The sequence below is a fragment of the Cornus florida genome, unplaced genomic scaffold (genome assembly GCF_030987335.1).
Source record: "Cornus florida cultivar Cherokee Brave unplaced genomic scaffold, ASM3098733v1 CherokeeBrave_3.0.0_Hap2_Chr08, whole genome shotgun sequence".
Taxonomy (NCBI): Eukaryota; Viridiplantae; Streptophyta; class Magnoliopsida; order Cornales; family Cornaceae; genus Cornus; species Cornus florida.
In genome coordinates, this window is record NW_026775578.1 from 58,454,265 (window position 1) to 58,471,449 (window position 17,185).

Sequence of the window (17,185 nt, forward strand, 5' to 3'; positions counted from 1 at the left end):
CCCCTAAACCGCTTGGCCTAAACCGCTTGGCCACACTGTTAGAGATGCAAATTCTGATAAATTTGTGCTTACATGTTCTTTTACCTGGAAATTCGGGGTTGTCATTTTTTAATTCTTTCTTTTTTGAATGAACCACAACAGATACGGCATTCTTAACTGGGCAAAAAAGAAGTGTTTGATATTTTGGCTGCAGCTACTAGTGACTGTTCAGAGCATCTTATCCTTGTGTATGAGCATAGAATTTGTGAACTTGTTGACTGTTTTTCGAAACCTATCTATTTGAGTCAATGTTGATAGCTGCTACCAAAATTGAAAGTGCTGCTCCATTATTCTTCCATAATGTTGTCCGTCCTCAGAAAATGTTAAAACATTGTAGGAATCAGAATTTCTATTATTACTTTTCTTATGTGCTTATGATGCCCGGCCATAATTCCTCTTATTCTTTTCAATATTTTGCTCATTTTAGCATATGAAATTCTTTCAAAGTTCTCACTCTAGTTGCACTTTCTTGATGCTTGTGGTTTTACAAGAAGAAATGTGTTTTTTCTCTTTGAATCATGATATGGAGTGATATTTTTCCTTATTCCCAATGTAAAGCCTTTACCTGCTCTTTCTTTTATTTGAATTCTTAGATTGCTTTCCATGGTATTCACATCAACAAAGAGGAAGTGATACTTGATGGAAGTGAAGCACCTGTTAGAATTGATGCTGAAGCTTTTCTATCATCGGAGAAACTCGTTCCAGTTGCAATTCTAAACAAGGTGCAGTATGTTCTATAATTCAATTTTCCAGGTTTCATGTTATGTTTCTATAATTATATTTGCTATACCGAGTAAATTTTGTGAAATTTCTTTTCCTGTTCTCATTGATTCATTTGTGCAGATGAGATTCCCATATCGTCCTGTTGATGCTAAACTGAGTGCTCTTTCAGCAGAACGTGACAGACTACCCTCAGGCAAACAGATTCTAGCATTGACATTAACGTCAGTTCTGGTTTTGACTTCTGTTTGCTTTTTCTGCTTCATCCTAAATGCATCCCTAAAACTATCTAAATTCACTCTTATTCTGTTGGTGCTGCAGATACAAGTTTAAATTGGAAGATGGAGCTGAAGTAAAACCTCAAATTCCCTTGCTTAACAATCGCATCTATGACAATAAGTTTGAGTCTCAATTTTATATGATATCAGATTCAAACAAGGTATACATTTATATCGGTATATGAGATTATTCATGACATTTTAATATGCGAATCCCCCTTCTTTTTTGTTATTGAAATGCTTACAGAATATACTTTTGGTGTCTGTGTCAATATATGTTATACTCATTAGGACAAGTTTGACATGTTAATATAATTTATATAATTACAGAATATATTTGTTGTACTGGTGATCACAAGAATCCTTTAAAAGAGTGCTTTGTGCTAAGAATGAGAAGAATGGGTAGCAAATGCGTCTTGTTGCATCTCGACAGAGTCATTGTGTACACGCAGATGGTGGATATAAATTGGAAAAATTATAGCCTACATCTACATGGCTTATCAATGCACAAGTTATTCCTTAGGCATTATTCAAACTCCCCCTGGCGTCTTTGCAATCATGTAACCAACACACACACAATTTATAATACCCCTAAAATTATTACTGCACAAATAAATTTAACTTGTGGTCCTAACATTCATTGAAAATTTTAATTGGCCCCGTAATTTGTTTTTTTTTTTCACAACACTTGTATATTGGCCCCAAAAATTTAACTTGTGTCCTTTGAAACTTATAGAAATTTTGGCATGGACCATTTTAACCATCCTCTTAAAAGCTGAAATCTTGTGAAACATAAATTTAAGTTCATTATTATTGTAGTCTTTATGGCAACTCATCGTTACTTCATTCACATATACGCATGTATAATATCCATTATATTAATTCAAGAGAGAAAAATACACTAATGTCACCTCTTTAAAGCTGAAATCTTGTGAAACATAAATTTAAGTTCATTATTATTCTAGTCTTTATGGCAACTCATCATTACTTCATTCACATATACACATGTATAATATCCATTATATTAATTCAAGAGAGAAAAATACACTAATGTCCCCTCATGTTTTAACTTTTTTTCTCGCACTTTTTAGTCATATGGTGTTTACAACTAAAATATCTAAAATTATATACCAATCACCATTAGAAAGTCTTGGGAGCATTGGGAAGGAGGAGAAACTAAGGTGTTAGTGACACCAAAATGGCAAGAATGCCAACAACAACAATGATATCATAAATGCTAGTACTTTTAATTGTCACTTGCCAAATGACAAAATGTATGGCTACTTCCTGTATAAGGCTCCTAAAGTTATAATCTTGTTTTGTTATAACTTGCGAAATTTTGTTTAGTTAAAATTTATTTATTTTTCTTAATCTTTTGTCAAAAAAATAATATATATATTTCCTAAATTGGAATTACTCATTGGAATAATAAGAGATTATGTGAAATTGACTTGGCCTTTTAACGAGACTATCCACTCTTCAAATATATATAGATGGAGTAAAGCAAGCCTTAATTTAAGGAGTAAAGCAAGCCTTAAATTAAGGAGTAAAACAAGCCTTAAATTAAGGAGTAAAGCAAGATAAAATTAAGAAAAATAAAGTCTAAATTATTTCCAACAGGAATTAATCAAAGTACTCAAAATGTTTTTCCAAAAATTGGATTTAAAAAAAATTGTGAAAGAAAATTGATTCTGTAACAATGCTTTTTCTATACCCCTTCTCTTTTTACTTGTAACTTATCGTTGCCTCTTCTTTATATTTCTCTTTCTTATATAAATTTTTTTTTCCTATTTTTTTAAGTTACATTTTTTTCATTTTTGGATTTTCTCAAGGTATATATACTATGACTATGTATTATAAACAAAATTATATTACAATTGGTTTAAAAAAAAAAATCAAATTTTAATTACATAATAGAAATTTGGGCCCCCCAAAACTAAAATTTCTGGCTCTGTCCCTGATTGCATGTATAAAAAATCGGGGCACATCTATATTTTATCTTACTTTACAAGTCCATGAGAGATATTGTACAGTAAAAGTAGTTATTATCATGAATTTTACATCTTCTTCGTCATTTAAGGTTAGAAGGTTCTTGTGGTGGCTATATGTTACAAGTAGAGAAGCCTTGAAGGGAGCATACTCAACTCAACAAAGCCTTTTTCTGATCTTCTTGGGGTCGGCTACATGAATCCAATTTCTCCATTCCACCCAATTTGGATTAAAAAAACAAAGAAAGGGGAAAGTAAAATAGCATTCTTTACAATCTACATACTCTATGACTAGGAACACGGTACAAGGAATTCCCGGCATCTAGTAGAAAAAGAATATAAACAAGCAAAAGTTTTTCTTTCATAATTAAATTTTTTGACCATACATAATCACCAACGAGAATTTTTACGAACTTGATGTTGATAAATCCGCGAATCTAGAAATTCATTTCGGACAATTGAACTCAATTATTCAAGGCCGTAGTCTCAATCAAACCACATGTTGTCATATCCTTCCTTAATCTACCCACGTTAAATTTGGTCTTCTATTCTCTTAGAGCATTGCCCTTAATGTGGGCCATGTTACTCTTCCTAACTCCTGTACTTAGTGGCCTTCTTTGTACATGAACAACCATCTTAATCTATTTTCTCTCATTTTATCTCCAATTTTGCTACTCCAACCATCTTACGCTCATTTCTAATTTTATTCTTTCTTGTTTTCCTACACATCCATCTTAACATTCGCATTTTCGTCACTCACTTTATTCATGCATTGTTTCTTAGCTGCCAAATATTATCTCCCACAAAGAACATCTTACTGAATAGCTGTTTGATAGAGCTAACCTTTCAATTTTACAGGGATATGCCTATCACACAAAATATTAGATGCACTTCTCCATTTGACCTCTCCTGCCTTGATTCGTAACATCATCTCTAATTTATCCTTCATTATGAATAATTGAGCCTAAATAACAGTGTCAAAAAAAAAAAAAAAAAAAAATTTGACGAGAGAAATTGAGTATGAACAAAACAAGAATATTACGTGGTTTTGCCACTACGGCCTACATCCATGGCATAGAAAGCCCAAGGGCTACTTCTCTTTCATTATATTCTCTCTTAATTTTGTCTATAATGACCACCTCTATTTACAGGTGAAAGAATACAAACATGTGATAAATATGGAAAATATATTGATGGAGAATCCCTAAAATCAAATCCCATGAATCACTCCAATCAATTTTCTATCGTAGGCTTAATCACTCCTATAATGATACCCTCTCTCACACTCCCCCCCCCCCCTCTCAAGTTGGTACACGGAGATTTTTACTCGTGTCCAACTTGAAACTAAATATGAAGTTGTCGAGTGTCCTTCGTTTCGGGTTTGTCACCCATCATATCTAGCACGTGGAGATCGGAGACGAGTAGATCCGATCACAACGTTCGAGCGAGATGAGGGGTGCCTTACGAGTTTTGATCATATAACCGAGAGGAATGGTGCAGGTACTCTTTCTTTTGATATCTAGGTCCTCTATTAAACAAGAAACACAAAGAGAATCGAGGGGGGGCGAGATAGGATAGAGATGGGGCAAGTTAGGTACCAAATGAATGCTTTGATGCCATGCCAAGAAAAATAAAATTGAAGCGAGAAATTGAACATGAACAACACAAGAATAGAACATGATTCGGTCACTATGGCCTACATCCATGGTGCACAAAGCCTAAATGGCTACTTCTCTTTGATTATATTCTCTCATAATTTTGTTAACAACGACCACAATTCATAGGTGAAAGAAAACAAAGCATGTGATAAATATATTGATGGAGAATCTCTAAAATCAATCCAATTAATATTCTATCAAAGTCACCAATGAAAAATATATATATATATATATATATATATATATATATATATATTCTATCAAGGTCTTAAATCACTCCAATAATGATATTCTCTAACAAACGGAAATGTTCACTCATTTGTATCTTATGACCCTCAATTTTCGCCACCTCTATTTGTATTTCTAGATTTATTAAAGTTACTCTTCGTTTATTCACTTTTGTTCCTACTAATCTAAACCTTTTTAATTCTAGAGTTTCTCTCCAACCCTTCAATTTAGCACCAACTAGGTTTCTACTAATCTACCCTTCTAATTCTAGAGTTTCGCTCCAGACCTCCAATTTAGCACTTACTCCTCTAGTTTTGTCACTCAAAACAATATCACCAGCAAATAACATCTCATGGACCATCTGTAACTATATTTTTACTTTTCAGTTATCCTGATTTCCCTCAGTGGTACAAGCAGGCATCATTCTAAATGTACTTGATGATACAAGTACGCTTTCATGGAAGTGCAAAAATTTAAAATAAAGTCTCACTAATCTTTACTTAGCTCATAGTCATAGGCTTTCAGATAATATAGTAAAGTGTCATCCGTAAATGGAACATGAGTTTGTATTCTTGTATTTTTATATTTTTATTTTTATTTATTTTTATGCATCTATTTGTCTTGCTGCATTTCATATGCTTCTAATCTATGTAGGATTTTTTTAAATGTGCCCTTTTCTTTTCTTTTCTTTCCTTTCACCGCCTTTTACCCATAAAGAAGTAGATCCTAATTGTTTTCTTAGTTCTGGCTGAGCCGATTTACCCCCTTCTTTCTAAATACATTTTTGTTTACCAAATGTAGCGAGTACATGCTATGGGTGATGTATATCCAGAATACAAAAAACTTCCCAAGGGTGAATATAGTTTACAGCTATATTTGAGGTATGACCCCTTTTTCTAAGTTGGCAAAAATTGAATTTTATTCATTAGCATATTATTCCTTACTGAACTCTTTGAATCGATTAATTGTTTTGCTACTTCGATTTGGTATTGTAATGTCAGTCAAACATTCAACAAGAAATCATACCGTTTGGTAAAATGGAATGCCTAAGTACCAGGAGTTTGTTCATTGGAATTATCATATCCTTATCTCGGATACCCAGGACATGGAAGTGTGAAACTAGGTTTAATCACAATAAAGGAAATGAACAGTGTTGAAGGATTTATATTTTAAGTTGCACCATCTCTAATAGCTTAAGCTTTTGGAGTAGATGGTTGTTAACATGGTATCAGAGCCAAAGTTCTCGAGTTCAAACTTCACCGCCACCCTAATTTAAAATTTAAAAAACACATGTTGGACCAAAAGAAGGCCACACGTGAGGGGGCGTGTTAAAGGATTTATATATTTAAGTTGCACCCTTTCTAATAGCTTAAGCTTTTAGAGTAGATGGTTGTTAACAAACAGTATCTGGGAAAAGTGATATTTTCAATTATTTCAGTGACAACTTTTAATGTTAATGAATAAGTGATGCTTCAAGTTTAGCTTACGAATTGCTCACAATACTTAGCAATTTTTCAGGCATGACAATGTGCAATACTTGGAGAAGATGAAGCAATTGGTGTTGTTCATTGAAAGAAATTTGGAGGAGAAGGTAGAGTACCATATTTCTAAGGACCAAGTTATAAATTTCTAGATGTGGGGAATGGCTTCCACAATTAGAAATTTCTTTTATATCATGGTTTTAAAAGCTGCTTAGTCGCATTTTACGCATTTTCCTTTGTATGATTCTTTTATGCTAATATGTCTGGTACGAGAAAGGTGAGAGGTAGGAAAGAGGGGAGCACACTTCCACTATTGGGTAGAGTGAGAAAAGATGGGAGGATGAGAATGAATGAGGCATCCCTCCAGACCCACCAATTTTCTTTTGTCAAAACCGGGCAGAAGGGAAGAGAGAGAAGAATATTTGGTAATATTCAAAGCCTCCTCCTTCCTTCGCTCCTACCAAACAAAAGGTGGGAAGGGGACATTTCCTTTGCTAGAGATGCCTCTTCCGTTACTCATCCTTTCATTCCATCAACTTTTCCATCCCTACTATACGGACTATTATTGATTGTGGTTTCAAAAAGCCACATGTATTAACTTATCCAAAAAAAAGAAAAGCCACATGTATTAAAATTGTTTGCCAAGGTTTATATATATATTTTGGCATATTTTAGTCATGATTAGCAGAAAATTTTCCGAAGTTTTCATGAGGGTTAATTTAACTGATGGTAACCCTTAAAAAAATATATATATATATATAACTGATGGTGCCAGTGGAAATCCTGCAATTATGATGCTACCCTCAAGTCTTCCAGTCCAATTTATTTTTCCTTTCGTTTTTCTTCACAACTAATTTCATGGCTTGCCAAGTTAACATGATTAATAATTTTTACAAATTATTTTCAATTTTATGTTAACAATTTTTTATTCCGTAAGAATTCATATTCAAGTTATTTCTTTCTCCTCCTAAATAAATTCCTATGAGGATTGCAGAGAAGGATTAAAGAAATTTCTTTAATCCATTTTTCATGACCTCACTCACGTGCTTTGTTTCTTCCACCAATGGGAAATCTTCATGATGAGTGTAATTGTTCACCACACGAGCAGACAAAATTCTGAACCCTTCCTTGCATTGAAGAGCATTCTTTCAATTGGAAAACAGTCACTCAAAAGAGTCAAAACAGGAAGCAGTTTACAAACATTCAAGACCAAGAATTAACAGAATACTAAAAGTAATTACCCAGTATGGTCCTTGTGTGCACTTGGGGTTTTGTTTTGGTGGGGGTAGGATGGGCATTGGATACAACCCTAACATTTGGCATTATTTGCACAATTTAGCTGCTCTCAGAATCCAAAGTCATGTTCTCATGCTTGACAGCCCTATCATTTTACCAGTCCGCCAAAAAACGACTCCAAGTTAGAGCATTTGGCATTATTTGCACAATGTAGAGCATTTGGCATTATTTGCACAATGTAGCTGCTCTCAGAATCCAAACTCATGTTCTCATGCTTGACAGCCCTATCATTTTACCAGTGCGCCAAAAAACGACTCCTAGTTAGAACATTGGCAGCGGATAACAGGCTGCTGCAAAATCCTTTTCCTTGGATGATTCTCTTTAACTTCTTGTTCACTACCTTTGTCCTCCTTACTAATTGACCTTTGATATGTGATTTTTATTTTTAAAACAAAAAGGATCTCTGAGATCTGATTACTAGCTCTGACTTACTTGATTCTTGGTATGCAAAATGTTACACTGGGTGTTGTTACTTTGTAGACCTGTGAACCTATTGTTGTGTAAAGTTAAAAATTTAGTGAAACGAAAGTGAGAGTGTAACTCGGATATTGTTTTTTTACCAATCTGCTACTGCCATTTCATATATATTTAATTTCTAGTGTTATTAGTGCATTTGTGATGTATCTAGAATCATCAAATCTATGTTCTAAGGTTCAAATTTGATAGATTTATTCCGCTTAGCATCTCTGTGTCTACAAGACGAGACATGTATGGGTATGGGATATGTGTCCGACACACCTACCCAAATCGACACCTGGATCCTCTAATCTTGATGAAGGAAGAAGAAGAACAACTCAAATGTGATAGCAAAGAAGGGCTATATATTTCTGGCATAAATGAAATCTCTTTTTCACCCTTTTTATTCAATTTTTATTATTATTGAGTACATTTTTAAAAAATAAAAGCATCATGCGTTATACTTTTATGTAGCATATTATGTTCATATGTTGTACAAGACATGCCTACATACCCATATCCAGGTTTTGGACACATTTCAGGCCGAGTCCACGTATACTGTGTTACCTGGACTCGTCAGAGAAGGCCAGAGTGTCCATGTCGACACGACACGACACGGACACGGACACGGGATATGTGTCCGACCCTCCATTTTTCAATCGGACACGGCTGATGACGAAAATACATAAAATGATGTGTACTTTGATGCTTGTGAAGGATTAGGAATTTTTTTTCGTGTTTTTTTGTTAAATCTGCAGGCATATGAAGCTTTCTGTTTCAACAATGGCCGTTTTGGTTCGGATCGGTGGTCTGAAGGTTGAAGACGACTTGCTGTTTATGAACCCACACGCGCTGCTTTTGTGCAATTTTTTGTGCCATCTTGTGCGTGGTCTCACGAACTTAATATCTAACCTTTTAACGGTCAGGATCACAACACTTGTTTATTTGGATCTGGAAAGATAAGAGACATTGGGACACAGCTGTAAAAAGTCTTGCATCTCACGTGGAAAAAAGGGACCTACTGTGGACTTTTGACTCGGCTTCCTTTTATGGTTACAGCTGTAATTTTGCTTTTATGGTACTGCTATATGAATCGGCTTCCTTTTTAATTGGGCTTTTGACTTGTACAGGCCCAAAACCCAAGCATCAATCCATGACTGAGATGCACATACAGAGACATATTAGCCCATATTGAATTAGTCATCCTTTTTTATTGTGCTTTGACTTGTACAGGCCCAAATGCCAAGATACAGAGGCATATTAGCCCAAGCCCAAACTCGCCCTTGGTTAAACAAAAAGAGCCCTACAGCTCAGAATTTCTTATTTACAGGTTCCATAAAACAGCAGTAACAGGGAATGCATAGCCATGACATGCCCCCTATCAAATGAGGCAAACAAATGCAGTAATAATTTTAAAATTCTTATAAAAGAGTACAATTGATATATATTTTTTTAGTTTTAGGATTAATGTCTCAAACATAACTTACAAATTTTTCTCTTTTTAAAGTGTCCCAAGTACCCGTGTCCAATATTTGGACACTTTTAATCCGAGTCTCCGTGTCCTGAAAATTGATAGATTGACGAATCCGACTCCTAGGCACGCACCCTTGTCCGACACCTGTACCCGAGTCCGGGTAACATAGCACGTATCCCAAGAGGGATTTAGGGAGGTCTAACATTTAGACACATACCCGTACCCGATTCATATATATTTGATTTCAGGTAACATAGGACCTGCAAGCCTTTTGCTGTGTGAAGTTATAAATTGTAACACTTAGCCTTTTTGTTGTGGGATTTTTTTGGGGGATTAATCTGCTACTTCCATATCATATATCTTTAATTGGTAGTCTTATTAGTGCATTTATAATGTAATTAGTGCTTTTCCAGGAACATCAAATCTAGGTTATAATTCAAACTTGATAGACTTATAATAAATTTGAAACATGAAATGGTATTAGTCTGCTGGGAGGTTCAAAGTTAATTTAGAATTTTGAAAAGCCATATTGGCCATGAATGTGGCATTGTATATTTAGTTTTCATATTTAAATGCTAGTCATTTTTCTTGATCCAGGAAGTCATTCGATTGAACTTTTTTGCTCAACCAGATGGTCCAGTGATGGGTAATGGTAGCTTTAAATCCTCAGATTTAGTTCCTAGGTATGTGCTTCTCCTTGATCATTAATTTGTCATTGCAATCTTCTCACATTCTATATGTATAACTAGCTTATATTATACATTTTCTATGCTCATTCAATTTTGCAAGAGTGAAAGAAGCATTTTATGTGGGCCCTCCAACCAAAGACAAACTCCCAAAGGTATTGCATGTCTAGATGCCTTATTTTTCTTTTTATTTTATTTTCAGTATATATATATATATATATTTTCTGTTGAAGGTGAAGTTCATGTTTTATAGTGTTTGATTAACTACAGAATTCTCCCCAAGGATCGGTGTTGCTTGGAGCAATCTCATATGGAAAGGTTTCATCTGGGATTCAAGAAGAGGGGAAAAATCCTCAAAAAAACCCTGTATCTTATCAGCTATATTATCAAGTGCCACCTCATAAGGTTATTAGATTTGATGCCCCATGTAATTTCCTTTCAGTTGAGTGTTAGTGATCCTTAAATGTTTCGTATATTCATTCACTGGTAACCTTAGCTTACACTGATTACAATTCCTTCTTGGATTGTATCTTCTATTTCTTTATTTTAAAAATTATTTTCATTATTCTTGGACAGCTTGACGAAGACAAAGGAAAGGGTTCCTCTACAACTTGCACGAAAAGTGTGTCTGAATGTTTAGAAGAAGAGGTATTTGAAACACTTAAAGAATCTTCCACACTATTGTTTTCATATGAGATGGAACTTGCTGTATTTCAGCTGTTGTGCAGTTGCTTGCTGATCATGGGTTTAAACTTTAAGCAAATTTGGTTTTGTATGAAGCCTCTCCTTCTTCCCCCTCAAAATATATATGTACTACATCCAACTTACACTTGTTTGTAATATATTTCCAATATTAAATTATATATCACATTAAAGGGTGGTTAAAGTGGTTATCTCCGTGATAACTTATGCATGAGCAACTTCACATTGGCAGTCCTAATAGCATCTAAAGAAGGTCTTTCGATGAACAGGAGGCTTAGTCACAGGCTAAGAGCTCTGCGATAAGAAATAAGAAATAAGTGGTTTGTCATGGTTGTTCTCTTAAACCAAAGGTCAAAATACCACCAACTAGACACGAGCTGGCATCTTGAGAAACATAAATTTTCCGGAAAATTATGAACTTGATAGATATCACTTTCCTGTTCCACAAAAGGTCAAAAGTTGGAAGTTTTGAACCCATGACTGCATGATCTTCAAGAACATGGAGAGGAACTTGGACTTTAATAAAAACTACAAATGAGGAAACAAAGCCTCCCTGACATTATTTCTTGCAGCAAAATTTTGTAGAAAATTAAAAGGAAATAAGTGAGAAAAGTGAGATTAACTAGAATGAGATTTTCTGACACTATTTCACCTCCAACAAAGTGTTGTCAGTAACTTGGCAGGGGTTGTGGGATTGGTTTGAAGAGAACACTAGAATGCCGAGAAAACCCAACCAGTTTGGGTTTGGAGTCAAACATTGTTATTGTTCTATGAAATCACATGATCTTAAAGTGGGATTTAATCACTGGCTAATAAATATGCTACCGGCTTACCAGTAATCTGTTTGACAGCACTAGGAGTTTTGCTGAGGATATGGCTTTGTATAGACCAGCCCCAAGTAGTTGGGAAAAGGGGTTTGTTGAGTTGTAGTTGCACTGGATGTTTTTATTGCCTTGCATATTGTGGGCTACAGGTAAAATATTTAAAGTATAATTGCATCAGTTTTGGTGTGATTGAAGAGAAATGCAAATAGATTTAAGATATGACTTGTGGAGTGTTATTTCACCGTACAGGTCACACCTTCCAACCACTGTTGCACTTGCTGCTGGTATGATTAGGATCACCATGGAGTGCCAGATTTAGGGTTCAAATATGCTGATTATGTATGCTGCAGTAGCATTAATACAATACTAACATTATTTTTTACTTAGTCCATTTCCGATATTAATTTATGATCCTGATTGTTCCCAGCGTGTATGGTACTGCTAGTCATTAATGTGTTAGATTAATGACAGATCTCATTTGGTTAATCAGGTTCGGGATGCCAAGATCAAGATTTTGGCAAGCCTAAAACAAAGCACTGATGAAGAACGCTCAGAATGGAAAAAATTATCCATCTCTCTTAAGGTAAAAACTTATTGTACTATTTTCTGAGAATGGTGTCTAGATTGTGATATGATATGTATATATTATTTGCATAATGATTAAACCTCTAACAGATTAGACTTCAAGAACTCATATTGCACAGTTTTCAACTCAATGCCAAGCAGGAAAACAAAAAAAAAGAAAAAGAAAAACCCATGTGTTTTTATTTCAACCAAACTTTCTTTTGTGATAGTTCTATTTGATTAGACTTGACTCTTAATTCTGTTGAATTTTTGCATTATGGGTTGTAATTTGGCAGTTTATGGTGTGGTTTCCACAGCCTGTTTCAATCTCTAAATGCTTCTTGCATCGTGTGTTTGTTGGCAGTCTGAGTACCCAAAGTACACTCCATTGCTTTCTAAAATATTGGAGGGTTTGCTATCCCAGAATAATGTCGAAGACAAGATTCATCATTATGAAGAGGTGTGTTCTAAAGCATTACATACTGCTAAAATGTCCATGTTGAATCTTTATTTCAATGTAACCATCTAATCATTGAATAAAATAAAGTGATGAATAGAGTGTTTGAGCGAATTCACATCTTTTCTTCTTGTGGTCCTATGGCATTCAATCTTCTGCCTATTTAGAGAGGTTTCAAGTTCCACAACTTGAAGGCTGTTACACTGATGTGGTGGTGATGCCCTCTAAGGTAGCAATGAACCTGTGCACCGTGTAGAAGCTGTAACAGCTGCTATTCCCCAGGAACTACATATATAACTTATTTAATAACTCAGCAACCTTTAAAAATACATTGACTGGTTTCCTTCTCTTCTGAACTGCTTATATTTCCTTCATTCTATTTCTGTAAATAAGAGAGGCAGGGGTTGTAAATTATGATTACTCAGTCACTTCTCCCCTTGGAATTCATGAGTAATATGCCATTAGAAACACAGTATTTTTTTCATATACCATAAATATGATTGTTCCAGAATATCATAAATGTTGTTCCCTGTCCTTTTTCTCATGTTCTATTTTTATACTGGTTGTTTGCCAGTTTTACTTCCTCTTACAAAGTGCCAATTTGCAGCTTATAGATGCAGCAGATGAGATAGTTGATAGTATTGACAGAGATGAATTAGCAAAATATTTGTCCCTCAAAAGTGATCCAGAAGATGAGGAGGCAGAGGTGCGTATATATGTTTCCCACACTTTTTTCAGATGAAGTTCTCAGGAAACTCAACAACTGAGGCATTGGGTTTCCATTCTATCATATGATCAGTGGAAATATTTATCTTCACTTTCCATATCAATTGTTTTCATTTTTTGAGAGCTTGTGTATATAACCTCTTGTAAATTGGCATCTATGTGTGCAACATGGAATTTGCAAATGTTCTCCCTCCGATTTTCCTTATTTTATGTTCCGATAATATTTCTGTGATTTTGTGGTTATGGTCTAGAAAATGGCAATTTATATTTACTTTATGCTCACTATCTTTAGAAGACAAAGAAGAAGATGGAAACAACCCGTGATCAGTTAGCAGAAGCACTGTATCAAAAAGGATTAGCTCTGGCAGAGATTGAATCTTTGAAGGTGTGGATTTACTAAACTATTTTACATATATTGATCTCTTTTTAGTTTCCATCTGATTGAAGTTCAAATTGTTTGTGAATTGTCTATGAGACTTTATCAGAGTAGTGGTTTCATGAAACTGCCTTTGTCATTAGAAGCAGTAGGGTCCATAAAACATTGACAATATAGCAACAAGGCATGAAGGCAGATGGATTCTGAGGGCGGGTGATTTATTATTTTAGAATCCTAGGCTGTCAAATCATTTATATTGTAAATTTTCATGTAACATATATAATCTCAGTATCTAATTTAAGTTAGCTCTATCAGTGAGACTAGAGTCTCTAAAAATTTTACTATAGTACCTGTCTCCTAAGGAAATAGACCAAATCTGTGATTCAAATGGCATCAAGTCTCTGTAGTTTCTATTCAGAGTTTTAAATATTAGTACTATATAGAGAGATGAGATGCCTTTACAATGTAGGAACACTTCTAACATATGTACATGTGTGTGTGCGCACGCGCGCGCACGTGTTCTTACAACTTGAATGACTTGAATACATAACTGCTGATGCTTCTTTTGAAATCATTCTGCTTAGAATAGTTATTTTATTGTTGTTCTTATCATGAAGTTATGATTATTGTCTTTGATGATGATGATGTTTGCTGTTATTATTGCATCAGGGAGATAAGGCTCCTGCTTTAGCTTCAACTGAAGATGCAAAAGTTACAAGTAAGAGTGATGATCAATCTGCACCGGACTCTAATGCCCCACTAGATTTGTTTGAAGAAAACTTCAAAGAACTAAAGAAATGGGTGGATGTGAAATCTTCTAAATATGGCACCCTCTCAGTAATACGTGAGAGACGTTCTGGAAGACTTGGAACTGCACTGAAGGTAATTCTTTTATTATCCTTTCCTGTCATATGTATTTGGTATGCTGCTAAAATTGTAGAAAATGAGGTCTATTGGATTTATTATTTTTTATTTTTTATTTTTTTCATTTTTGGATTGTGGGAGTGGGTTCATATTGAATAGCTGTCAAAAATTTTACCTCAGGAAATAGCTGCAGAAGTCGGTTTTTCACATTACTCTTTTGACTCTGTGATTGAAGTAGGACACTCAAATCAGTTTCAGCCAACACGCACCGCACCACTCTAGGCACATGCTTTAGGGCACCAGTCTAGTTTCAGCCAACACGCACCACTTTAGGGCAGCTCAACTATCTCCAACCACTCGATCTTGATTGAAGCGGTCTTGCTTTAGCCAATAGCACACATCCTTCGCAAGAGGGACCAAAAGGATTGTAGAAGCCACCTGCTTCTGCCACTTAGTCAAGCCATGCGGAGTCCATGACTTTGAATTCTTGTTCTCTAGAACAGTCAATGCCATGCCCCAATATGCCATGCATTACCAACCAACCTTTCCCACCATGGGCTGCCACCCTTAGCTACGGTCAGGTCTTGCTTAGAAACCCTGACGTATTGCCTTTTCAACCAGCCACAACTTCGCCCGAGGCAATATGGCACTACCAAGGGCAAACACGTGCAGTGCTTGCCATGCCATGCACAAGGCTTGGGGTGTGAAACCATGTGTTCCCCACCCTTAAGAGGAGGGGGAGAAGAGGGATGGGTGGCAATGAATTCACCATTCCACTTGGAGGAGACACACATGATGTATGACAATTAATAATCCCGTTTTCTCAAAAAATTCAAAACCACACTTCTCCTAAATTACGAAAATACCACTGAGTCGAATCACCACTAGCTGCAATGAGCTAGTTCATAATCCCATCTTAGGCAAGCTGGTGCACCAAAGGTTCATCTTTGTGTTGGTCACGCCATGCCCAGCAACGAATAAGAGGCTTGAGGGCCACCCCATTTGGGCGAGTGAGGGTGGGTGACTGGGTGAGGGACCACACCCTCCTTTTATATGCATAAGTAATATTTCTGAACTTGGCAGGAGGAGATATCACCTCTGCTTGAGGAGACATAGTGCCTATAAATAATTGTAGGCAATTAGACATGGTCTTCTCTGTTGGGCTTCTATTGACTTATTCTTGCTACCTTATTTTTCTCACATTGGTAGCATATCCTGAACTAACGCTAACAAATATTTATGAAAATGTCGTTCATAGGCAAAGTGTGCTAACCTCATTGACTGTCCCCGCCTCCCCATGCCCTGTCTAGTTGTTTTGGGACATTTAATGTGGAGCTAACAGTTGGACCTTAATGGTTTAGCTATTAAAGGACTCTGTTTGGACCTTAATACATATTTCATTCTTTTGTCTTTGACTTTTATATTTTTTGTTTCTGTTCTACCCTCGTCAAATAAAATTGATCTGAAGTCCATTTGGTTGGTGGTTGAAAGTTCTGCTAATATTGTTAACCATGTCAGACGCGTGCACCCATTTGTGTTATTTCTAGCGAATCTATCACACAGTCTTCTTTGTTGAAAATAAATTCCGTATAAAAGATAAGTTTCAAAGTAGTTTTGGTTATGCTGATTAGTCAGTCTTATGCTTTACTGAATCACTGGACAGGTACTAAATGACATGATCCAAGATGATGGCGATCCTCCGAAGAAGAAGCTTTATGAATTAAAACTTTCGTTGCTTGAGCAGATTGGATGGAGCCATTTGGTGTCGTATGAGAAACAGTGGATGCTCGTACGCTTCCCATCAAGTCTTCCTCTTTTTTGAGAGATTCCAAGTTCACCCCAGCCGGAACGAGGATTCCTGCTTCATTGGCAGTCTGAGACCTTGGTGATGTTGGGCCCTTACGAAGCTATTACTCTATTACAAAAGCATAGCATGTCTGCATTGGTCGACTTGAACCAATCATGAAATGGTTGGAATCACTTCATAGTATCGAAGGGAAGGGCTTTGTGCGTGTGCAAAAGAAGTCGCTAATCCAACTCTCACTTTGTAGTTTGATCCTCCTTAGCACATGATGAAGTAGCCATTCTCTTCAGTGTTTCACATTCATTGTTCTCATTGTGAACAGACTAATAAGATCGACAGAGTAGTGGACTGCAATTACCTGAGGGATTTCTCAGAAAACTAAATCCTTCCGTTCTCTCTTTTCCCAATAATCAAATTGATAGATAACTGTTTTTTTTAAGGTTATATTACAAAATGGGAGTAGTGGCAACTAATTCTTACCATTAGAACCATATAAAATTCAACTAATATATGACTCCTCCTAATTCTTGCCTCCAAAACCATTGAACTAGGGAATAATCTTTA

At 35.6% G+C, this 17,185-nt stretch overlaps 1 protein-coding gene across 3 annotated transcripts in view; it reads left to right on the forward strand.

The window, feature by feature from the left end:
• The window catches only part of LOC132271793 (tripeptidyl-peptidase 2), a 63,158-nt gene extending 46,098 nt beyond the window's left edge, over positions 1-17,060 (forward strand). The window contains exons 20-34 of one of the 3 annotated variants that reach the window (XM_059773271.1): positions 633-761; positions 883-983; positions 1,081-1,198; positions 5,713-5,792; positions 6,430-6,502; positions 10,216-10,301; positions 10,408-10,459; positions 10,575-10,745; positions 10,881-10,952; positions 12,321-12,413; positions 12,759-12,854; positions 13,459-13,557; positions 13,873-13,962; positions 14,623-14,835; positions 16,481-17,060. In XM_059773271.1, coding sequence (XP_059629254.1) covers positions 633-761; positions 883-983; positions 1,081-1,198; positions 5,713-5,792; positions 6,430-6,502; positions 10,216-10,301; positions 10,408-10,459; positions 10,575-10,745; positions 10,881-10,952; positions 12,321-12,413; positions 12,759-12,854; positions 13,459-13,557; positions 13,873-13,962; positions 14,623-14,835; positions 16,481-16,639 — 1,632 coding nt within the window. In that variant the 3' untranslated portion in view covers positions 16,640-17,060. Of the gene's footprint in view, positions 1-632; positions 762-882; positions 984-1,080; positions 1,199-5,712; positions 5,793-6,429; positions 6,503-10,215; positions 10,302-10,407; positions 10,460-10,574; positions 10,746-10,880; positions 10,953-12,320; positions 12,414-12,758; positions 12,855-13,458; positions 13,558-13,869; positions 13,963-14,622; positions 14,836-16,480 lie in introns of all 3 variants that reach the window. The other 2 variants (XM_059773270.1, XM_059773272.1) reach the window with 2 other exon arrangements.
• Positions 17,061-17,185: the final 125 nt, after the last annotated feature.